The 25,974-nt window shown below is 42.9% G+C and overlaps 1 protein-coding gene across 3 annotated transcripts in view; it reads left to right on the forward strand.

The window, feature by feature from the left end:
* The window catches only part of USP18 (ubiquitin specific peptidase 18), a 39,654-nt gene extending 16,645 nt beyond the window's left edge, over positions 1 to 23,009 (forward strand). For 2 of the 3 annotated variants that reach the window (XM_063447634.1, XM_063447635.1), the window contains exons 4-11: positions 1,176 to 1,321; positions 2,577 to 2,656; positions 2,842 to 2,988; positions 3,094 to 3,189; positions 6,810 to 6,974; positions 9,593 to 9,724; positions 10,946 to 10,995; positions 21,526 to 23,009. In XM_063447634.1, coding sequence (XP_063303704.1) covers positions 1,176 to 1,321; positions 2,577 to 2,656; positions 2,842 to 2,988; positions 3,094 to 3,189; positions 6,810 to 6,974; positions 9,593 to 9,724; positions 10,946 to 10,995; positions 21,526 to 21,574 — 865 coding nt within the window. In that variant the 3' untranslated portion in view covers positions 21,575 to 23,009. The remainder of the gene's footprint in view (positions 1 to 1,175; positions 1,322 to 2,576; positions 2,657 to 2,841; positions 2,989 to 3,093; positions 3,190 to 6,809; positions 6,975 to 9,592; positions 9,725 to 10,945; positions 10,996 to 21,525) is intronic. The other variant, XM_063447636.1, reaches the window with a different exon arrangement.
* The last annotated feature ends 2,965 nt before the right edge of the window (positions 23,010 to 25,974 follow it).

A 25,974-nucleotide genomic window follows, 5' to 3' on the forward strand; every position in this document is an offset into this window, starting at 1 on the left:
TGGCATTATTGACCTAATGAAGGGAAATATATGATACTGTGGCAGGATGGTCAGGCTCTTGACAATAAACCTCAAATGCAAGCTTTAGGATAAAATAGTACTGCAGTTTATTTGCACTTTCCACACGTTTTACAATGCTGTGCTTCACATAAATAAATAAAACAAAAAGAAAATAAATCCTACTCCAACTTGGAGACTTACTAAGCAGCAGTATCCCTAACTATCCAACTGGCCAGCTAATCCAGTTCCCAGTTTTAAACAATTTAAACACAGCACTTTAAGCAGGCTTTTACACAGTACTTTTTCCTTTAGATACTTAGAGTCTCAGGCTTAAAGGGAATCTCCAGTGCCAGGAAAACAATCTGTTTTCCTGGCACTGCAGGATTCCTCTCCCTGCCACCCCCCAATCCCCAGTTGCTGAAGGGGTAAAAAACCCTTCAGTCACTTACCTCAGGCAGCGACATGTCCCACGTCGCTGCCTGCTCCTCCCCTGCCGCTCCACCTTCTTCCTCCGTTGGCCGGTGGGCGAGACTGATCCCGCCCACCATCCGAGGAGACCTAATGCGCATGCGCGGCAATGCCGTGCATGCGCATTAGCGCACCCCATAGGAAAGCATTGAAAATGAATTTCAATGCTTCCCTATGGGGAATAGAGCGACGCTGGAGGTCCTCACACAGCGTGAGGACGTCCAGCGACGCTCTAGCACAGATAATCTGTGCTAGGGACCAGGAAGTTCCCTCTAGTGGCTGTCTAGTAGACAGCCACTAGGGGAGGCCTTAACCCTGCAAGGTAATTATTGCAGTTTATAAACAACTGCAATAATTACACTTGCAGGGTTAAGGGTAGTGGGAGTTGGCACCCAGACTGCTCCAATGGGCAGAAGTGGTCTGTGTGCCTGGAGTGTCCCTTTAACTGCCTCCTCTCTCCCAGCCTTTAGACTCCTTGATGCCTTCAGAGGCTGACCTTTTAAACCACTAGTGCAGGTTTATTACATTCACCTGAAAGGGCTGACTTCCACCAATTAACCCTGTCATGCTGGGAATAGAGAGCGCTCCAATCTGTTACTTACATAGAAAGCCTCTCTGACCCTACCACAATACATTCTTATTAATGTATGTAATTCAGCACTGTGTAAAATATTCAGAATTCTCATTTGTTTTTCTCTTCCCGGCAGGATAGGGGAGCCAAATGATAATGTGCCCCTCGAGAGGAGATTCCCCTGTGAGCTACTCGCCCTGTTTGAGGAAATGCAGAATAGCAAGGAAGATGCTGTGGCCCCATACAGGATACTGAGCTGTCTGAGGGAAGCCAACATGAGATGTGAGAAACAGGGGCACGGGGAGTACAAAGACTAGAGAATAGGAGAAATCAAGTCATACATAGCTGCTAGGCAACTGAGAATGAATACACAATGCAGTTGGAAAAGGAAAGATAGATTCATGTTATCGGATAGCTGTGAATCATGGGATGTATGTAAAGTGATACAATATGTATTGTATCCTTGTGTAAGAACATAGCCTTAGAGACACAAGCTGTTAGAGCAGGGGTCAGCAATGGGTGTGTCTTTGTATGGTACGGGAGACTGCTGGACCCAAATTAACCAGTTGGGGAGATCAGAGGATCTTCCGACCTGGGCCACACTGCCCTAGCATCCAGAGCACAAGGGAGCCTGTGTTCTGCACCCACACACATAATCCATATACAATCCGACACAACACTACAAACAGCCACACATACACAACCCTGCAAACAGCCCAAACGCCCACACCACACATACAAGTACTATAGGCAACCTACCTACACACATTTAACATCACAAGCAGACTATATGACACAACAGGCAATCAACATAAACAATACACACAATAGCACAAACTGTTTACATACACAAAAACATCAAATACAGCCTCCACTACACACACACAATGGTTACATATACACACAATACCACAAATAGCCACGCTTACTCCACCACAGAAATCACCATAACACACTCACAAATAGTACAATCAACTCAGATACACCCACTTATAACAAATTGCCCCCTCACATACATAAAACAACATGCTGCCGACACACAATATTACAAACAGTCTATATACCTATACATACATAACACAACAGGCAGCCAATAATCACACACACAGTACAGCAAACAGCCAACAAACACAACCCCACAAACATTCCATACAAATACGCAATGCTACAAACCCCTCCACACACACACACACAATACCACCATATTCATTCACACTGCAGACATCCCACACGCATAGCATACACTCACGATGCATACAGCCCACCTACATCCTACATACACACCTAAAACCTCACAAAGCAGCTACCTTACCTACACATAACATATGCAAAATTTTCCAACATACTTAAAAATTAGCTTAAAAAAAATAGAGATGGCTCCATAAGGGACTTCAAATTTTACTTCAGCACAGCACTAACAAAAGCTTGCCTAACCCTTTGTTAAAGGGCCAAACGGGATAAAATTGCATGGATACAGCCTTCTACATGGAGTCTACATCTGATTTCTTCTTTACCTCTTTTTTCTGGCTCCTTTCAGTAGTTAGTCTGTATGATGTATCGGAACTCTTCTGCAAACTCTGGAACCTACTTCTCCAACAGATGCCTCATCCACATTTGGTATGTAAAGTATGAGAAGCACTGCTAGTGGGGCAGTGATGCAGTTCTCTTAACACTGATTATTGGATAGGAATATAACTCTCTGTGGGGGATGGACAAATTAGCTGCTTGATTTTGGGTGCATGACCCTCAGTCAAACAAATAATTTTGGTTGACATTATAACCTTGCATTTATAATGTGACAGGAAGAAAAGCTGAGGACTTTATACACTGTCCGACTTGAAGAATCTTTGAAATGTTTAAGCTGTTCTCATCAGAGGTCCAATGAGGTGAATGTGTTAAATATCTTGTTGCAAATTACCCACTCCAAGCATCACAGGAACCTAACCCTGGTGAGTTAAGTAGCTTTAGATGTCTTCCACCACTTTCCAAAACCAGCAACTATTTATGGCTTATATTAACCAAATAATGCTGTTTCATATATTGGTTTCCAACAGGAATATTGTCTCAGAAGATACTTTAAACCCAGGGAGGTCATTGGAGAAAGCGACAGTATCTGTACAAAATGTGGAGAGAACAAAAAAACAGTCAAGGTAATTATAGTCACAAGATTACTTTGTATAACAAAATGTGACTAATATTTTCTTATTTTTCTTACAATATTTCCCCTTTACATACTATTGTAGTTGAAATGTAGGTATGACATTACTTTACCATTACTAGACAGTTAACTAGTATCCAGGGCTTAAAGGAACAGTATAGGATCAGGAACACAATCATGTATTTCTGACCCTATGGTGTTAAAAAAACAATATCTCTATCAGAACCTCTAGTTAAAACGTATCTTATATTCTGACATAACCTTTTTAGACCTAGCCTGGTATTATTATTTAAAAATGTGCTGTCAATCGCATGCCATGTCAAACCCAATGTTCCTAATCAACTTGCCAATGCTGTTGTGGCATTGCAAGAAAAATGTTATCCGTATTTACATGCAGAAGAAAAATAAAGAATTAAAAAAAAAAAAATGCTGGACATTTATGCTCTGTGCCCAGACTTATTGTTTAAAAAAAACAATATCTAGCCCCACTTGCTCCCTTAAATATAGTAAAATCCTACCTTTATTTCAGTCTGCTGGTGCTAGCTCGGCCCCTGCTCTCAGCCCATCATAATGCTTTCCCATAGGAACCAAACACCGCCCTGGCCAATCAGCAACTCCTCATACAGATGTATTGAATCAATGCATCTCTATGAGGAAAGTTTAGTGCCTCTATGCCAGTGATGGCGAACCTATGGCACGCGTGCCACAGGTGGCACGCCGAGCCCTCTCTGTGGGCACGCGGCCACAGGTCCGCCATCACTGCAGAATAGGCGCCTGCCTGCCCGTAACGGCAGGCGCCTATTCTGCTTCCGGGTCGGGAGGCAGGGGGAGGGATCTGTGTAGCAGTTCCCCTGTCCTCCCGCGCGATGCTGTGTGGAGCGTTGCCGAGCGTTACCATGGCAACGCTCCACACAGCATCGCGCGGGAGGACAGGGGAGCTGCTACACAGATCCCTCCCCCTGCAGTACTTACCACCACCGGACCACCAGGGATGGCTGTGTCCCCCCCCCCCCACACTTCATTGAAGGTAAGACGGAGGGGGGTGGGATACTAACACACCACCCCTACCCCCCCCAGAAGTACCCTTACCCCCCAGCAGCACCCTACCCACCACAGCACCACCCCTACCCCCCACAGCACCACCCCCACAGCACCACCCCACCCCCCCAGCACCACCCCTACCCCCCACAGCACCACCCCTACCCCCCACAGCACCACCCCTACCCCCCACAGCACCCCCCACCCCCCAGCACCACCCTACCCCCCCAGCAGCACCCTACCCCCCCAGCACCACCCCTACCCACCACAGCACCACCCCTACCCCCCACAGCACCACCCCACCCCCCCAGCACCACCCCTACCCCCCCAGCACCACCCCTACCCCCCCAGCAGCACCCCACCCCCCCAGCAGCACCCCACCCCCCCAGCACCACCCCTACCCACCACAGCACCACCCCTACCCACCACAGCACCACCCCTACCCACCACAGCACCACCCCTACACAGCATTACCCCACCACACCCCCCCAGCAGCACCCTACCCCCACAGCACCACCCCACCCCCCCAGCAGCACCCCTACCCCCCAGAAGTACCCCTACCCCCCCAGAAAAACCCCTACCCCCCAGCAGTACCCCTACTCCCCCACAACAGTACCCCTACCCACACACAGTACCCCTATCCCCCCACACACAGCACCCCTACCCCCACACACAGTACCCCTACCCCCCCCCACAGCACCCCTACCCCCCACACACAGTATCCCTACCCCCACACAGTACCCCTTACCCCCCACAGCACAGCACCCCTACCCCACACACAGCACAGCACCCGTCCCCCACACACACACACACACACAAACACACACACAGCACCCCCCAAACACACACACAGCACCCCTCTCACACACACACAGCACCCCCCCACACACACCCAGCACCCCCCACACACACACACAGCACCCCCCCCACACACACAGCACCCCCCCACACACACAGCACCCCCCCACACACACAGCACCCCCACACACACACACACAGCACCCCCCACACACACACAGCACCCCTCATACACACACACAGCACCCCTCATTTACACATACAACACCCACCCCCCCCACACACACACCCTCCCCCACACACAGCACCCCCCCCCACACACACACGCACACACACACACACGCACCCCCCACACACGCACCCCCCCACACACACACACGCACCCCCCCCACACACACACGCAATTGCCGTGTTGGCACTTTAAGGAAAAAAAAGTTGGCATGTATTGCGGTTTGGGCACTCAGGCTCAAAAAGGTTCGCCATCACTGCTCTATGCAGATAATGGAGACACCAAATGACAGTGTCTGCACCAGGAAGCACCTCTAGTAGCCATCTAAGGAATAGCCAGTGGAGGTGTCCCTAGGCTGTAATGTAAACACTGCCTTTTCTCAAAAAAACTTGATGACTGAAAAAAGCCTGCAGGGGCTGTCTATAATCACCAGGACAACTACAATAAGCAGTAGTTGATCTGGTGACTATAGTGTCCCTTTAAATGTTCTATTTTTTATCACAATACAATCAAGTTACATATCAGGTAAAGCCAGTTAGCATTCTAACAGGAAGGAAAGCCTTTTAGGTAAGTTCAACTCTGCACAGTAATCTGAAAATGGGGAGTATCCAAAAAATAATTAAAAATAAAACATTTCAGTGGTTTATCAGTAAACTAAGAATTTTAGAGAATGGCTAAAAGAAGTACACATTTTATATAGCTGAGCTGAAAAAAAAAGATAAAAATACATCTGGATATTTTGTCATAAAAAATCTTTTGATTTATAATTCCTAGCTTAGTGAATTAAATTCATAGAAATAAATTATTGGATTTTATGAAACAAAAAAATGACACCTCTGCTTTAAAGTAAATTATCGACATACAAAAAAGAGAAAATAGTTACATGTTTGAATGTGTAACCTTGTAGTTTGTGTAAACCACATGTTCCACATTATTCAGGGCCGTTTTAGAATTTGAAGAAGTGTATATATAACACTGTAAGAAAAAACATTTGCGGCTTTAGATGCTCAGATGTAACTGGGGATATTGGGGCTAATGTTTTGCCCCTGTGGCACCCTCTCCTCTGCCCAGAATAAACAGATCAGTGTTTATGCAAAATTAGAGACAGTAGTTGGCATGATTAATTCTTTGGAGACATCCGCATATAGATCAGCTCACCTGCTGTAGACTTAATTTTTTTATTGATCATCAAAGAGAAATTGTGATAATGCAATCTGGGAAATGAAACTGGGTAGGAATTTGGAAGAGTGGAGACCGGATAGTAGGAAAGGATAGTAATATGTGACATTTGATGCATGGAGAAAACCTTAAAAACAAAAAGGAGTCATAAGTAGTAATCTTATTGAAATGTGCATAAAGGATATTATTTTTCAATTCCTTTCAAGGGGATTGGTGCAATTTGCCCACAAACATGGTTGGTATACAGTTTTTAACCCCCATTTAGTAGATCCCATCTTTAATTGGAGAGACCAGCTGTTATACTGGGATGGCATGGGGATTAATAGCAAATTCTGACTATTTACCCTAGCTGAGCATTTGTTTTGCAGGGTTTACGGTTGTTCTCTCTGCCCCGTACTCTAACCATACATCTGAAACGTCTGAACCAAAGAAAATCCTCTCTGAAAACCAATAGAACTTTGTCCTTCCCAGAGCTTTTGGACTTGAGCGAAATTCTGGATCCAGAATATTTACCTGAACAAGAATACAAACAGGTACACTATAAGTATTATACATGTAGCCCAAAATGAATTGCCTTTTTGGAGCTCCCTGGCAAAGTTTTAGTACACACAGCAGTGCAGTTTAAAACAAATCTGTACATGGAAATTCTTGTTAGGGTTGAATTCCGGCGTCAGATTTTTGGGGCTATAGGATGCCCACCATGACAGAAGAGACGGGTGAGGATTGGTTGAAATAGACATAAACGAAACTATTGCTTGTACAGAAGATGTTATCAAGGACCAGCTCTGCTCTGTGTGCTTTTCATCCACCCCTGCAAATTATTCTCATTCTTCTATAATCACTTTGTATAGCAATGTCTGAAGGGTCATTGTGTGGGGGTAAGTGTGATAGGGTAACTGTGTGTAAGTGGTTAGTGTGGGTGGTGGATGTACAGGGTGACTGTGTGTAGGATGAGTGTGACCGGGCGACTGTGTGAGGGGGTGAGTGTGACAGTGTGACTGTGAGGGTTTATTGAGATTCTTACACACACACACAGTTTCATACAGTCACATATTCAAACACACACTCACAGATTCACAAACAGATTAACACATACTTACAGATTCACACAGTAATAAAACTTTTTCATGCCAATAACAGGTCATAAGAAGAGCTGGCAGCTCCTGAAGTAAATGGCAGATTCATGTACAATTCCTCTTGGAAATAAGTGGAAGAGCTGCATTACTCATTCCCTATACTGAAGTTGCAGCTTGCATGTAGCTCACACGCATTTTTATAAACTAAGATTTCCCTGATTATCAGCCATTCTCTGACTGGTACGAAGTTGGAACTTTTTAAGCTGTAGTTTAAAACAGGTAAAGAGCTGGCTTACTCTGAGCAGCATATCCACCAAACAAACAGTGAGTTGACAAATGACAATGCTTAAAAAAAAAAAAAAAATAGAGCTCCTGTATGGGTGAGTTAGACACCCATTTATTTTCTACCTGAGCTACTTTGGCTTAAAGTGACACTATAGGCACTAAAACAACTTTAGCTTAAAGGGACACTCCAGGCACCCAGACCACTTCTGCTCATTGGAGTGGTCTGGGTGCCAACTCCCACTACTCCTAACCCTAATTACATTGCAGGGTTAACTCCACCTCTAGTGGCTGTCTACTAGACAGCCACTGGAGGTCACTTCCTGAATCATAGCAAAGATTTCCTTTGCTAGCGCGTCGCTGGACGTCCTCACGCTGTGTGAGGACCTCCAGCGTCGCTCATTTCCCCATAGGAAAGCATTGAAATTCTTTTTCAATGCTTTCCTATGGGGAGCGCTAATGCGCATGCGCGGCATTGCCGCGCATGCGCATTAGGTCTCCCCGGCCAGTGGGAGGGATCAGTCTTGCCCACCGGCCGACGGAGACAGTAGGAGGAGCGGCGGGGAGGAGGAGAAAGCGACGAGGGACATCGTCGCTGCCTCAGGTAAGTGACTCAAGGGGTTTTCACCGCTTCAGTGATCAGGGATTGGGGGGTGGGAGGGAGAGGGAACCTCCAGTGCCAGGAAAACTGATTGTTTTCCTGGCACTGGAGATTCCCTTTAATGAGGCAGTTTTGGTGCATAGATCATGCACCTGCAGTTTCACTGCTCAATTCTCTGCCATTTAGTAGTTTGGTTATGCAGCCCTAGCCACACCTCTCTGCATGTGACAGTTATCCTAAGCTCTTCCTGTAAAGAGTCATCTAATGTTTAAACTTCCTGTATTGCAGTGGCGTATGGTCACAGTCGCAGGGGTCACTGCTTCGACCAGGCCCATCACTCCAGGGGGCCTAGCCACAGATGCAACCGTAGGGCTGGGGGAGGGGGATGGGGTGTGAGACACATGAAAGGGCTGGGCCAAGGGAATGAGGCACATGGTGGGGCTGGGAGGGGAAGAGACACAGGGGGGCCAGGGCAATTTTCACACCGGAACCTGGTGATTTCTAGTTACACTCTGCTTTATTGCATAGTCTGTTTAATGAAGAATTTCAGCAGCATGATCTATACACAAAAACTGCTTCATTAAGTAAAAGTTGTATTAATGCCTTTAGCATTAACCCACGGAGGATCATTGTTTACTAAATAAACCCCTCTTTTTTTTCTGGTTTTCTGTTTTTTTTTGTCCATTTTCATGGTGCTGATGGTTTTTACACACACAGTGAATTTTACTCATATGCATTAGTTTGTGCATTCAGAAAAACAGGATACTGAGGGAACCTTAAGTGATAGTAACATGAATATAATGGTTGAAACTAGCATTAAACCTTAGACACTCTATGGGCATTGCTGATTTTGTATCTTCCCAATCCCTGCCTTAGTCCTGGCCATGATATTGAATTTTTTTTTTTTTAAATTAGACTTTTATTTTTTGCAACAAAGTAGTAGGTAAAACAAAGGGACAAGCAGATCATCATCTATGATACGTAAAAAGAAAGGTAAAAAGGCGATTTTGTTAGCCGTGCACGGTTAAATGAGATGCATAAACAGGAATGTGGACAGACAGGGCCTATAAGATATATCAAGGCCCTTTAAACAAAACATACATTAACATATCCGCTAAATCAGTTAAACCATAAGTGAATAGTGAGCATCCTGGGGTGCTATAACAATATTATATATTTTGTTTCCTGACAGGGCCAATATATTTATGGTCTGTTTGCTGTAGTAGCACATTCAGGAACAACAAGTTCTGGGCATTTCTGCACCTACATCAATAGCTCAAAGGATCACAAGTGGTATTGTTTCAACGATTCGTGTGTGTGCAAGGTAAGGATCCCTGGCGGTGTACATGAGCCTGCATTACAATGTGTTGTGAACTGTTTAGATATTAAGTTTAAGCTATAATAATAAAGGGATCCCCTTTGCCATCTGTTCTAGTGTTTAATCATAGAGCAAACACTAGTAAATGTGTAGCATAATACATTACTCTTTAAAAATGCATTGATTAGGCTGGTACCACAAAATACTGATCAAAAAGGTTTTCTGACTTTCTCCCGTTATTGTGTCAGTGTTTTTAATGCAATCACAACCCAAAAATGTAACAAAAGTTTTCTTGTAATAATGCCAAACAAAAGTTTTTTGTATTACAACCAGGCTTAAAGGAACACTACAAGCATCCAGACGCTTCATCGCAATGAAATGGTCTAGGTGCCTTGTCGCCCCTGTTTTACCCTGCAGCTGAAAACATTGCATTGCAACAATGTTTTCAATGCAGGATTGAAATGTCTCTAGAGACTGTCATTCAGACAGCCACTAGAGGCACTTCAGATTGTTTACCCCTTAAGGACCAAACTTCTGGAATAAAAGGGAATCATGACATGTCACACATGTCATGTGTCCTTAAGGGGTTAAAGAGATTGTGCATACACGCTCTCAGCCAATGTGTTGGGACAAAAGCAGGGAGACTGGCACTGTGAGTGAGAAAAGGCAAGTGGTGTGCCATTTTACTAATTGTTACTGTAGTGTTTTCAGTGATTTATCAAGTCATTTTTGATGCTGAAGTGCTAAGTGTCCAATGGGTCTGTTAATGTGATGAAAGATTGTGATCACTTGAGCTTCACTGCATACTATAAGGTATAGGACTCTTTACATCGACCCATGGTTATCTAAAGTATCATAATAGCTGGACTGTGATCACTTCAAGATTGTTAATGGCTCGCCAGAAACTGATAAGACATCTCAATAAATATCAAACAATTGACATGTACACCTGACAAACTGTACCCCTGGCCAAAACTGACAAACTAGAAATATACCTGACATGGAGAATATATACAATTCAACAGATTTGTTCACTTTGAAATCACTTAGAATTCAACAGAATGTCACACTTTGGTGCATAACCCTGTCTAAACTATGGGATTAAATAAAACTTTATGAGATAGATTTTGACAGAAGTTGTATGACAGTGACATATCTAGTCTGACAATTTCCTATCTGGCTGTCTGATGAGTTTACAGTTGATGCTCTATTGTCTTTGTATTTCAGGTGTCCTGGGATGATGTGAAATGTGCATATGGAAATACTTCATTCCATTGGTAAGTATACAAAGAAAGACAAACAACGTACAAACACATGCAAACAGGTGGCCTTTGAGCTAAAATATCCTGCAGATCTCATCACCCTCAACTATATACATTAGGAAGTATGTATATACCTTTAGTCAGGCAGCAAGTCACATGGCTGCAAGTCGATATATAAAGCAGGCAGTCAAGGTTTGGTTGTTTCATGTCCTGTCTGTTGAATGAATTGGGCAAAAAAAAGATTTGGAGGTAATTAGAACTAGATTGAAGTTTAAAAATAATGGCGGTCTGTCTGTCTACTATTAACTTGTGCTGTAATGAGCAGATCACGGGTTAACATTTTGATATAAACCTCTTAAATTCATTATTCCATTGTACCTTTGCCAATGTTATGCTGAGTGGTTTCTTGGCATACATTACATTTCTTAAAGAGTTACTGCAAGATTCGGAACTACTACAACCTGTTATAGTTGTTATGATGTCAGGATTATCCTAGTACCATTCCCCGGTAAGGGGGAAACTTTTTTTCTTACCTGGGTCCTGCCAGAAGCTGAGCTGCAGAAGTAGGTGATAGTACTGATATTCATTCAATGGCTGAGCACTCTGAGCGGTTATATGAGTGTCTGTGCATAGAATAAACACAAAATTAATATAAGCAAGCTGGGAACTCTTCCAACAGCAACATCAAATATATCTGTATGTGTGAGAATTATTATTTTTTTTTTTAGATAGTAATGCCATTTATTGTAACAGCCACACAAGTGGTCACTAAGTATGTAGTAAATTGCTGTTGTTTACCAGTAAAATGCATGCGTACAGAAGTTTAAGAATTCTGTGTTAAAAGGACACTCCTGGCACCAATACAACTTTGATGCATTTAATAGATTCTGTCCTCATTAATATACTGTATTTTTGTGAATGCTCAAATCTTTATAGTTTTTGCACAAAAATAAAATTGTTTTGCAAAATCCTGCATCATAAGCCTGCCTCCTTAGCCATGTCTCCTCGTGCTAGAAAGACCTCCTTATCAAAGGTATGCACACAGTCTCAACCCCAACAGCACTGAGTAAGCAGGTGCAGAAAGTGAAAGAAAATACAAACAGATAGTAAAATCCTTAAAGGACAACTCTAGGCACCCAGACGACTTCAGCTTAATGAAGTGGTCTGGGTGCCAGGTACCTCTAGGATTAACCCTTTTTTTTTATAAACATAGCAGTTTCAGAGAAACTGCTATGTTTATAATGAGAGTTAATCCAGCCTCCAAATCCTCTAGTGGCTGTCTCATTGACAGCCGCTAGAGGCGCTTGCGTGCTTCTCACTGTGAAAATCACAGTGAGAGCACATGCGACCGGCTGAATGCGAGCGCGGCTCCTGCCGCGCATGCGCATTCAGCCGATGACGTCGCGATCAAGATGGAGAGGAGGAGGAAAGCTCCCCGCCCGGCGCTGGAAAAAGAGGTAAGTTTAACCCCTTCCTCTCTACAGAGCCTCTCTGTTTTCCTGGCACTAGAGTGGTCCTTTAACTGTGGTGTCTTCTAATGCAGGGTGTTTTGTTAAGATCATTTAGAGTTGCCAGTGGCTGAGCTTTATGCATAGCTTTGATAAGGAAGTCTTTTTTTTAGTGAAGGGGTATGGCTAATGAGGCAGGTTATGTTGCAGCATTCTGAAAATCATTTATTTATTTTATGCAAAAAGTATAAGGATTTGAGTATGCATAAAGTTACAGTATATTATTGAGGCCAAAACTGATCAAATGCTTTAGTAGTAGTAATAGTAATAGTTCCCGGAGTGTCCCTTTAATTCATTAATGTTTGTGTGAGACTTGTTAAGTTTCTCTTTTTAGCAAAACATTGCCTGTGAATTGTAATTGAAATCCAGAACTCAGGTATTCATAAATACCTAATTGCAGTTGTGTGTGAAATAGCTAATTTTAGCATCTAAAGACTCAGGAACTGACCAGTAACGGTCATATAGTATGATCTTCTTTTGCTGAGTAAGATGAATGAACTACAAAGAGATCCACAAAAGATCACTGGACTACGACTCAGATTATAGTTTCAATATTTCCAATTTCAAGTTTGCTTCAATTGATCAGAAGACATGTTAAAGGGACACTAAAGGGGGCAGGGCCGGATCGCCATGCTGAATGGTCACACAACAGAGCAGCTCCTGCAATCTTTTCTTTTTTTAGCCCATAAACACCGAATTAGCACCTACCTGACAACTGGCAGCTGTGACCCAGTGCAAGAAGACATCCTGGTTCTGATGAGAGGCTTGCTGTTTAGTTCTTGTCCCTTGTAGAGGTGCTCTCCGTGATCCAAGATGGGGATCGCTCGGGCGGTGAGCTGGGTTGACGGCCGCTACCCTGCTATCCTGCTTACCAGCGCCAGAAACAAAAGGCTATGTGGAACTGGCCCTGTTCCTCCCCCCCCCCAGACCGGTGGGGTTAATCCCGGTCCCCACCCTGTGGCCTCTATACGTGCAAAGACACCAGCACTTGGAGTCGACCCAGGGCTCAGAGGCCGCATCCACAATGGCGGAGACCACGTGTCGAGCCACCTATGCAAGAGGGAAGACAGACGCTCCCTCCTCCCTCGACTTCACACTAGCGGACTGCTGGCGCGGGCTGGACGGAAACCGGCGGATGCCTGCTAAGACCCCACTTAGAATCCGGGTTCCTGTCCTGGGATGAGCCAGGTTATGGCGGAGAAGTCAGAGGCACACCAAGCCAATGCATGCAGCACTAAAGCGACCAACGGAGGTCAGCTCCTGCAAATCAATCACCAAGCCTCCCCAAGTATACAGCTCGCAGAATAAGACACTGCTCCAGCGTCCTAGCTTTACCTGCCATACCTCCCAGACTGCTGCGCGGGGGCCAAAACATGGGGCGACTGCCTGCAGCTGTGGTGTTGAACCTGAAGATCAGCAAGGCCATTGGGATCTGTATCCTGCCGGCGGCAGGCATCGGCTGAGACGCAAGTTAAACACTTGGGGACTACCACTCTGACACTTACCTAGATTACATCTCCTACAGCAGTTTTCAGGCTTTGTGCCCCTGTTTCTTTATCTAGACGGCTCTCATGGTACATAGTCACTGACTGTCATCTTGCTGACACGGGGATCACCTGGGTGGAAAATCCTAAAGTTATATTCTCACCTGTCTGAAGCTTTTTCCTATAGTTGTTTTCAAGCTACCTAATAATCTTCCCCCGGGCAGGTAGTTTAGTGAAACGTTTGCCAACTCAGAGATATTCATTCATTCATTCATTCACTAAGCGTCTGCTACACTTCTATTAACATAGTCAGTGGATAAGCCTATACAGCCTCTTACAGACACGCTATGACTTGCACCACACTACTGTCTACTCCTATTACACCCTTTTCCAAATTATTATGCAAATTATAATTTTCTCATTTATCTAAATAATTGATGTAAATAACAGTCAGCATAATTCTCATGTTATCAACTAATAAGAGTACAATTCAAATGTTATTGAACAAACCTCCTAATGATAACAGTATTTTTTTAAACATAAAAAACTTACAATGCACTGTTCCAAATTATTACGCACAGTAAGTTTCAAAACACTTTATAGGTTGTAAAGAACTGACAATTGTCATTTGTTGTGTTTGCAGCATATTTACTGAAATCAAAAGCTATTTCAATCAAACTTATGACAACATTTTAACTTTTTAAACATTTTAACAGGTCACGTTACATTTTAACATAACCCCTTATTTGATAGCAGCTTCACAAGTCTTGCATCCATTGAACTTGTGAGTTTTTGGACAGTTTCTGCTTGAATTTATTTGCAAGATGTCAGAATAGCCTCCCAGAGCTGTTGTTTGGATGTAAACTGCCTCCCACCCTCATAGATCTTTTGCTTGAGGATGCTCCAAAGGTTCTCAATAGGATTGAGGTCAGGGGAGGATGGAGGACACACCTTAACTTTCTCTCCTTTTATCCCCATAGCAGCCATTGATGCAAAGGTATTCTTTGCAGCATGAGATAGTGCATTGTCATGCATGAAGATGATTTTATTACGGAAAGCATAGTTCTTCCTTCTGTACCAGGGAAGAAAGTGGTCAGTCAGAAACTCCACATACTTTGCAGAGGTCATCTTTACACCTTCGGGGGCCCTAAAGGGGCCGCCTAGCTCTCTTTCCATGATTCCAGCCTAAAACATGACTCCACCACCGCCTTGCTAACATCGCAGCCTTGTTGGAACAGGGTGGCCGTCTACCAACCATCCACTACTCTATCCATCTGGACCATCCAGGGTTGCACGGCACTCATCAGTGAACAGGACTGTTTGAAAATGAGTCTTTATGTATTTTTCTGCCCAATGCAGCCGTTTCTGCTTGTGAGCATTGGTTAGTGGTGGTCGAATAGAAGGTTTATGCACAGTTGCAAGACTCTGGAGGACTCTACACCTTGATGTCCGTGGGACTCCAGAGGCACCAGCAGCTTCAAATATCTGTTTGCTGCTATGTAATGGTATTTTAGCAGCTGCTCTCTTGATCCGATGCATGGATCTGGCAGAAATCTTCCTCAATGTGCCTTTATCTGCACGAACCCGTCTGTGCTCTGAATCAGCCACAAATCTCTTAATAGTGCGATGATCACGCTTAAGTTTTCGTGAAATATCTAATGTTTTCATACCTCGTCCAAGGCAATGAACTATTTCACTCTTCGGCAGCAGAGAGATCCTTTTTCTTCCCCATATTGCATGAAAATGGTGCTCTGCTTAATGATGTGGAACACCCTCCTTTAGTAGTATTCCTTAAATTGGGCTCACCTGGCAATCTAATTATCACAGGTGTCCAAGATTGTTTTTGGTGATCAAAAGAGCCCTGAGACACAATGCCATCCATGAGTTAAACTGAAAAACAAAATATTTAATCTTTGTGACACTTAAATAGAATTTGCATAATAATTTGGAACAGGGTGTAAATTTAAAAATGTGCACAGTTTATCCATGCCATACAATTGTCTATGGAAACTCTGGCATTAGCTGTTGTGGCATTGCTGGTGTAAACGTAACTTGTATAATCCATGCACGACAAAATAAAATTTTTTTTTTTTAAAAAGGGACACTATAGTCACCAAAACAACTTCAGCTTAATGAAGCAGTTTTGGTGTAATAGTCATGTCCCTGCAGTCTCACTGCTCAATTCTCTGCCATTTATGAACCCAAGTCACACCTCCCTGCATGCAACTTGCTAAGCCTTCCTAAACACCTGCAAAGAGTCATCTAAAGTTTATCCTTCCTTTACTGCAAGTTCTGTTTAATTTAGATTGCTAGACCCTGCAAGAGTCAATTTACAGAGAAAGAGATAAAATTGTTCAAGGTAAATTACATCTGATTGAAAGTGAAACCAGTTGTTTTTTCATGCAGGCTCTGTCAATCAGAGTCAGGGGAGTTGTGACAATGGCTGCATACAGAAACAACATGATTTAACTCTTAAATGGAATTGAGAAGTGAAATCTATACACAAGCCACTTCATTAAGCTAAAGTTATTTAGGTGACTATAGTGTTCCTTTAAGATGCTGCTTGCTTTGTTAATAAAACCATGTGGTGTGGTACTTACCCTCATTTCTAAACAAGGTCTCACTAGTGACTGATACAGGAGTATGGGCACAGTATATTTTTTAAGCTGCCTGTGTGGATACAACTAAACATCTTGAAATAATGTTTTCTTTCAATCCATATGCTTATACAGCTGTCATATTTATGCCCATCCACAAAAAAAGAAACAAGACATACAGTACATATACATTGCATGCATTAATCAGAAATGTAATTAACACAAACAACATACATACAACAAACATAATGATTAGAATTCCATGTACTCCCACATGCAGTTAAAAAACACTATGTTAGCTCCCTCAATTTTGGATATGGGTGCCTAAACAAGACCGACCACCATTACATACATCTTGCCCAGCGATCCTTAATTCCATTAGGATTTGGGACTTGACAGCCACCAAATTCGCCCTGAAACATACACCCTCACCGCTGACTCCGTACCTACGGAACGAAGCATTTGAGCCCGGGCTGAGCGCACGAGACTTCAGGGGGATAGAAAGCACAGGAATGCAAAGATATAAGCACATGTATACGGGGGACTCCTTCAAAACCTTCGAAACTCTACAAACCACTGCACCCCTAACGACCAAGGACGTCTTCCGATACATGCAGTTGCGAGACTTTGCCAAACACCCGAACATAAAGAAAGCAGCCCAGACCCCTATGACATTCTATGAACGGTTGTGCGACGCCGAAACAATCCAAAAAGGGATGATTACAACAATTTATGCTCAGCTCAGTGCCCCAGAAAGGGGAGCCACAGACCCAAATTACATACGCCAGTGGGAAACAGACTTAGGGGGAGCAATAGAAGGAGAGGACTGGGTAGACATATGGGAAGCGACAGCAAAAACATCGATATGTGTGCTTCATCAGGAGAAAGCATATAAGATGCTCATGAGGTGGTACACCACACCTGCTCAGCTCTATAAGATGGGGAAAACAACGACAGACACATGTTGGAAGGGATGTGGCGGCAAAGGTACCTTTATCCACATGTGGTGGGAATGCCCTGAGGTAACTCAATTTTGGAAAAGAATCCAATCACTGCTCCAAGAGGTCCTCACACGACACATAGACCTAGATCCCTGGGCGATCCTCCTATCCAGACCAACTGACTGCCTTTCTAAGAAAGAACAACAACTACTGAACAAACTTACACTGGCCGCTAGAAGGGCACTAGCTCAAACGTGGCTGAAACCCACGGTCCCCACTGACAATGACGTGATAGTCAAAATCAAAGATACATATTTGATGGACAAACTAACTGCCCAAATAAGAAATACGGAAAAATCATTCCAAAAAATATGGCAACCATGGGAAATTTACACTAACGAATAATTCCAGAACAACTAAAAATTGCGAGCTGCGGCTCGGCATGCTTGTGCCTGCCGGGCGCCCCGACGAGCATAATACCTCCACCTCCTGTAACTAACCCCCCCCCCCCTCAACCCGTAACCCACACCCTACCCTACCCCACTCCCTACTAGAACGATCACTCAGTACCTCAGCTTGGTTGACATGCCAGACTAGCAAAGCAGCCTCGACTGGGTAGAACAGGACGCATAGACGTAGGCGGCGAGAGGTGACTGTGTTACAGTAACGAGAACCACATAGTAGGCGCAGAAACTCCTCGCCCACCAACAGAATCCCAGACCCATATAATGTTAACTAGTACACATGCTGTGAAATGAAGTACTGAATTTCCATGACCATGTCATTACTCATGTTTTTGTGTATGTATAAGTTCGATACTTGGGCTTCCAACGCCCGGATAACAGAAAATCAGCGCCGAACGGCACATTACTTCATATTTGTATATGACATCACCATGCACACTCTGTTAAAACACTGTATAACATCTCTATTAAAGGCCCCTGCGTGGGCCGCATGCTGTTTTTTACTGCCGTTACGGATGCTGAAACAAAAATAAAGAAATTAAAAAAATAAAAAACTATGTTGGGAATACAAACATGCATTCTTAATGATATAGTGTTCTCCATACTATTTATTTAGGTGTCCTAAATCCTGAGGGATTAAAAGGTTTAAAAAGTAAGATTTATTAACCTTATATCCCCAAGCATGTTGGTCTTATGGCAGCCGCCCTGCCTCCTCAGCTGATATCATTGGTCTTCATGATTTCAGCCAATCCAATGCTTCTACTTAGGGAAGCATTGGGAGGTTAGCACGCGTGTGCAGCTAGTTGCTGCGCTGTGTCAGTCAAATGTTCTCTAGGAGAAACATTAATTGAATAACCAAGTCTACCTCAGTTATTGCAGTGGAAGCACATCTGCCTTTAGTGTCCTTTAATGCACATCTCACATAAATAATACAATGTAACAGAGACTCAATAAAATGTTGTATTTGCATGTACAAAGCTGACAATTCCATTATTTGATGACATGTTGTAACCAGCTGATTATTTGGAAGATGTCACATTTGTCATCTTAACAAATCTAACCGATCACTGAAACCGCAGGGGAGCAGCACAGAGGCAGCCTACAGAGCAGTGGGGCCTCATGTTTGAGTTTCGCCTAAGGCCTCATAAAGTCTAGAGCCGCCTCTGCAGAAGGAGCCTCAGAAGAAAAAGAAGACGGTGTCAAATGAAGGAGAAGAAAATGAGATTGGAGCACTTCATTCTGGACACCACATCATAAGGCTTTGGTACCTGGGCCTGGCAGGGAAACTTTAGACCTTCTCATCTCCCCAGGTGTTAAATTCCAATCGAGGGGCGGAGCCAAGCAACGGACCTGAATGGCCGCACGCCGAAAGAGCTCTCCAATAAACCAGCACATTGGGCCTGATACCGAGAACCCAACTGCGCAGAACCAGCATTAAACTGACCCACCGACTACCGCTAACGACATGGGTCGCAAATCTAAAAAACCGAAGCCTGACAACCCACGGCACCAACAAAACATTGGAGACATGTGGAAAAACGCATTGGGCGCCCAAGGCCCAAATATGGCCGCTTACGACGGCTACAGCTCGGAAATATCCGATGACTTTACCACTGAAGCAGGAATGATGACTCCACATACGGGGATGCCACCCCGCCAGTCACCTCCGAGACCCGACTCCTCACCGGTGACCGTCTCGGTCAGGAGGGGCCTCCTGGCAGAGCTCCAAACGACGATTCAGGCCGACATGGCCCAGCTGCGCGCAGACCTGCAGGGCCTGACAGGCCGACTAAGCACGTTGGAGGCAGACTCCCAAGGCGCTAAGCAACATGCCCAACGCTTGCAGCACTCAGTCCAAACTATCACACAACAGCACCTCACCTATGAGCAACGTTTAGCAACACTGGAAGATAAGAGCCGCAATCGGAACATCAAAATCCGAGGTATAGGAGAGGACATACCGGAGTCTGAGCTCCCTCATACACTGAGGAGACTGATACACTCGCTCCTACCCCCCAAACAAGCCAGACAGGTGCCCATTGAACACATGTTCCGCTTGCCGAGGTCAGCTAAAGCCCCAACAAAAGCCCCACGAGACCTCATAGTCCAATTCCAGAACCAAGGCGACAAACGGGCGGTGATGCAAGCCACACGGAACCACTCACCATACCCGTTCGAAAACATGCAGCTTTCCTTCTACGCAGATCTGTCAGGGTCCACTCTGGCATGGCGACGCACACTACAACCACTCACTGCTCTCCTGCGCCAGCATAACATCACTTACCACTGGAGAGGATCACGCTCTCTGCTTATCATCCACGGAACTGTATCCCACACCGTCCGTGACCTGCAAGGAGCAGATGAACTGCTGCCAACACTGGGTATACCCTCGACCCCTCAGCTCCCGTCAGGGTCCAGCACTACATCGGCCAACGGCTCCACCTGGAACCCCGCGACAGTGGTCCCCTTCGTCCCCAGAGGAGCAGGGCCGGCAAACAAGTCAGCAGCCAAAACCTGAGGCGTCTCCGAAAACACCAAGTTGCCAGACCATCATACTTCTGCAGCACTACTTACTGCATCTGATGGACTCAGACATATAACATGTCGTTGACAGTTTGTTTTTTGCTTTTGTTCTTGCCTATGTTCTCCTTCTCACTTTCTTTTGAATTGCTAATTTCCATGTTGCTTTAAATTTTATATTTATCTCTGACACAGAGCGCTAGCAACCGTAGCCATGGATACTCTATGGCGTCTTACACGAAGCTCCTTTTGAGCATCCCCCCCCCCCCCCCCAGGGGTAATTGGGGTCCCATAGAATGGTGCAGACGGGCACACTAAACCACCCGCAACAGCTTAACCCCAGGGGGATAGAAGCTACCACACCAGAGCCGGCACAGTAGGCCATCCAACCCCAGACCTAAAGTTTGACACAACAATGCTTAGACCCCCCCACGCCAGCGAGGTACCCGCTGCCCTATAGCTTCATAATACGAGACTTTCTCGCTTTAAATTTTCTAAGGCGATGTACCAGACAGTTCCCAGATATTTTAGTATGTCTACTACAACCAGCTTCTCTAAAACTTATTAAAATACAAAAGTGCTTCTTTCAGTAAAGTCACTGTGATAATCCTGATGATTACATGATTAGTGCTGTTGTGGCACATGAGATATGTTTGTAACTACCTATGCACAAAAAATAAAGAATTTAAAAAAAAAAAAAAAAATCTAACCTTTGGATAAAAAAAATGATTACAATTTATTTTCACATTTCAGTTTATGAAAGGTATACAGTGTCAAGCAATATATCATTTGCGCTGCAACACTCACTAACATATAGAGTGGATATTTAGAGAAAGTGAGATCGATCATACAATAGTGTTACTATGATCTAGCATGTTTCAATGTCCTTAATAATGTAGTATCTCTAGGATCTTATCACTCTGTAGCATCCCAAGAAGACTGATCTTGGTGTTTGAGAATATAAGGAAACCACATATAGTGCTTTCTCACAACTATTTCACTGACTAATACAGCCTTTTCTTTTATTTCAGGGGTGTAACAGCCTGTCTCTTGATCTATGTGCAAACAGATGGGAAATAGAGCTTCTGTTATGAAGAATAGTGCCATATTATCCTAAACATTTCAAAGCTGCTTGATGCCTCATACATCAGACATTCAGTCATGCCTGATGGTACTTAAATATGCATCTAAACTGTGCTAAGATTATCCGAATGTTTTAATTCCACCTCACAGAAGTCCAACAAAGTATATCCATGGTGCTAATAGCTTGATGTGCACGGAATATAGTTTTCTGCTTTGTAGATTCAACAAACAAACCTGGTCTCTTAGCAGTTTGAATTCCAAGCATTTCAGGCAACTTACTGCACTTTACCTCATTTCCCATGGGTACATGTGAATTTTGTGAAATTAGTTTGCATATTTTTCTGCTTTTTTAATACTAAGATGGCATTCTTGCAGAATTACCGAATTTGAAATTAGCGGAAAAACTATCACAAGCTGAATGGCACAGTCTAACCACAGCAGGTAATTGCAGTGGTTATGGTGCAAGCATATTTGGTTGCAGTCCATACAGTTATTGTCAAACTGTTTTTGAGTGGTTTGACTAAAAAAAAACCAAAAAAAACAATGCTCTTGCAAATTCAAGCCCTCTGCTGCAGCCAAGATAATGCAGATGTGTCACATGCTCCACCCATTGTTCTCTGACAATCTTTGTCGCCCAAGGTTTTACAGCTTTGGACATATAATTCAGAAGTGTGTCTTCTGCATTATACAACCAGCTGCAGATTGAACCAGCTTTTGGTAGTGGAGAGAGACTGTTTTTTAACCAAAACTCTGCAAAATGTTTTGTTTTTGAACCAGGGTATAGCACCCATTGCATATCTCAAAATTAGTCTTGTTTTTTATGGTGCATTGCATAAAGTGTCATTTTATTTAAAAATCAGATTAAAGTCAATGTTTTGTCCAAGCAATTTCTCTATGCTTTTGTTAATACCACTTTTCTCTTGTATGACGGCATCATCATAAGAGGTTAAAATTCTAGTAAAGTGTTTTTCAGTACAACATATTTATTCCACGAAACATGTCCCTCACAGGAGCCACAATTTTCATCTGGCTGGTCCTCTTCTGTTCCTGGCTCTTGCGCAAGAGTACAGCATTGAGGTCTATGCAAGACCATCTATAGATACAGTTATTATCTCTGCAGCGGTTGAGTGATTGACACTGCTTGACAGCTGTAGCTCATCCCAGTGTCTAGAAGTGTCAGACATAGGAAAATACAGAGACAAAGTAGTCCTCTTTTGACTGGGTTGGAATTTCAGTGGGGGAGGGTGGGAGACCGTGCCGCTTTAATAGTTTACTGCATATATTTCCTAATTGATAGTGACATGATGAATTAAACCAAGAAATCATATGAATAGCTGTGTTTGCTAGTTCTGAAAAATACCCTCTTCCAATTGTGTTTGGTAGGAAAAAAATAATGTAATTAACTGACTCTGCTATAAAATAAAAAAGAGGTGAAAAAAAAGCTATGTTTAATCACTATTATAGAATTGACGATGTGAGGATAAAACAAGTGAATTGTAAATAGTCTCAAATTTAGCTGTTCTAACCAAAAATCTGCCATTTTTCTGGCAGTTCGCAATTCTTTATTTTGTAAATAAACCTTTCTACAAAAAAAAATAATAAAAAAAAAATGATTCTAAACCTAAACGTGCTGTGTAGTAGTTATAGTGACAGCAGTCCCTTGAAGCAATGCTTGATTTAATCCCCTGGGTGTCCTACTTTGTAACATGGTTCCCCTAAAAGCTTCGGTCCGGCCTCACCTTCAGATATTGCTTCCACAATATTGATGTAAATTTTACATTGGCAGAATAAATAGCTGCAGGCATCTAAATAGTTATAAAATTAATATATCTAATGGGAAAGCATTAAAGGGGTACTCCAACCTCCATGACCACTTTTGCTTTTAGAAGTGGTCATGGAGGAAGAAATCTGAGTGTGCAGCATTTCTGCTTGAAAAAAATAAGAGATAGTTACACTTTTGTGCTCGGGGCTACTTACAACCCCAACACATGTAACTTTGGCAGCCTGGTACTCTGTTCCGGACAGCAAGACATTGGGGGTGAGTTCCTAAAGATTAATGTCCACGTATTTTTTTTTTTTTTTTTTTTTAAAAAGAAGAAAATAACAACAACTAAAAATGGTTGGAGTAAGCCTTTGACTCCAGCTTTATCCGAATCAGAGATGGAGGTCATACCATAGGCACACTGGGGAGCCAAAAAATTTCAAACAATTTGAAAATGATCAGATTCTTATCAGTGGGCACACAAGGCACCATAAACAGTGCATTACGTTGTAGTGGTTATTGTGTATAGATTGTCATTAAGAAATTCTATAACATTAATAGATTTCCTGCGTATTTCATCTGCTTTTATATGTACTCGCTTGATATTCCCTATTGATTTCTTCTTTCTGTAAACCCTTTCCTGGTACATAATGTCTTTATTACAGTCCATGTATTAATTGTCCTTTGAATACTCTCTAAAAACTCACTTACCTTTACAGCAGCTGTTAAAGCGGTCCACGGTACCCACTTTTTTATTTTTAGTTGTGCAAACCTTTTTCCATATTGTGCTAATTTTATTGAAATATTGCACACAATTTGCTAAACTGTGCCTATGATATACTTATACTGCCATACCAGCTCACCAATCTGTTCCAGTCACCACATTCTTTTAGAGTCGTAGTTGGGGGTTGAGTCCAATCACATTAAATTTTTCTTTCCTTAATTGTGCCTTCCATTAATAGTGGTCAGAGATGGATGTATTGTCTCTGTTAGAATGTTATATGGATCCTTCTGTCTAGACACAATCTATCGATCTTTACAACTAATAAGTGAAGGTTGTTTAAAATTAAGAGGTTTATGGCATTTAGGCACCCCCACCCCCATAGCAATGGCTCTCTCAAGAAGGGTAGTGATGGAATTCATTGGTGTCCTGTAGTGGCAATGTAAGTATGTCATACAAGTGACATCAAAACTGAATAGCGTATACTCTAATAAGCTTCTACAATAATAAGGTTTTGGAGTGAGATATTGAGCTTTGTGTTTGTGAAACAGTTCTAAGTTTTATTTTTTTGTTATTTTTTTAATTTTATTTAAAGTTTACTTTAATTATATACATGTATTTATTTTAGAAGTCGTATGGAATGTGTTGCTTACATTGTGAAAACTAAAATCTAACACAGTTGTTGACATTCTAAAGCACCATGTATATTGTACTTGTTAATAACATGTTGTTATGTTCAGAATTGTAGTTATAATGATTTGTAATGTCTATTAAAATAAAACACAAACAGTATTGTTACTCTATAAGTTATATGATACATTCTTTCAACATATTCTTATTATATAATGTTCGGTCAATAAAGAAATGTGCATTAACTTGAGGACAGTAGCATATTTTTTTTAAAACTTGATTTGCTTGAAAGTGTAAAAATGAACCATTTAACTAACCAGATTAGATACAAATGTACAAAAGCTAATGAAAATTCCAACAGTAATAAAAAACTATCGATTATTCCCATGGAAAGTCTCAAGAGAAGTGAGATTAGTGTGTCAGAGCTCTCTGATTGGTTGGCTTACAAGCCATATTGGCAAATTGGGGGGAAAGGACAATAGCATGTCCATCTACCATTTTATATTTAGTAAAAGCCCCCACTCACCACTTATTATTATGTATAGAGCCACCGTCTATGTGTAAGTAGCCCCTACCCACTGACTACGGGTAGTAGCATGGTGAGACAGTAGAATGTCCCCCTTCCCTCTGGCTATGGTTGGAAAGGGGGATGGACACCATTATTTAAATCCCTCCAACCGATGCGCATGGGAGACTAATAAAATGGCTACCGAGTCACTATTTTTATTACAGTCAACCAATGGCGTCGCTAGGCCTCCTACATCATGCGGGGCCCCTCTGCTCCAAATTTTAGATCAAGGCTTTCCCCGCAAACAAAGGAAAAAACTGAGAGGGTAAAATGGACCTACATATCTCCCCTAAGACAACAGCGATATGAGCCTAAAAAAAAAATGTCCATATATCAGATTTAAATTTACTCCCCAGACACCTCTCTCTGCTGAATAAAGAACTGTCATTTGTCCCAACGCCAACTTGGGATAAGTTTGAATGGCCTTTTCGGCAGAAAACTTGCTCTTGAAGTCATTCAAAAAGAAACAAGAAAAATTAGTCAAGGACCTAAGGTTACATATTCAAGACTATATCCACTTACAAACCCTCACTATACCCACTTAAAAACGATTCACCAAAACCAATGACTGACCTAAAACCAAAAATCTGGTACACCCCCAATTTCTCTGAAGTCCCACATATGGAACTGTTTGTACAGCTTACAACTAAAGAACTAGAACAAACTAATTTACAATCAAAACAGGAGCACAACCTTACAACACAAGAAAGAAGGGC

Source organism: Pelobates fuscus, chromosome 3 (assembly GCF_036172605.1).
Source record: "Pelobates fuscus isolate aPelFus1 chromosome 3, aPelFus1.pri, whole genome shotgun sequence".
Lineage (NCBI taxonomy): Eukaryota > Metazoa > Chordata > Amphibia > Anura > Pelobatidae > Pelobates > Pelobates fuscus.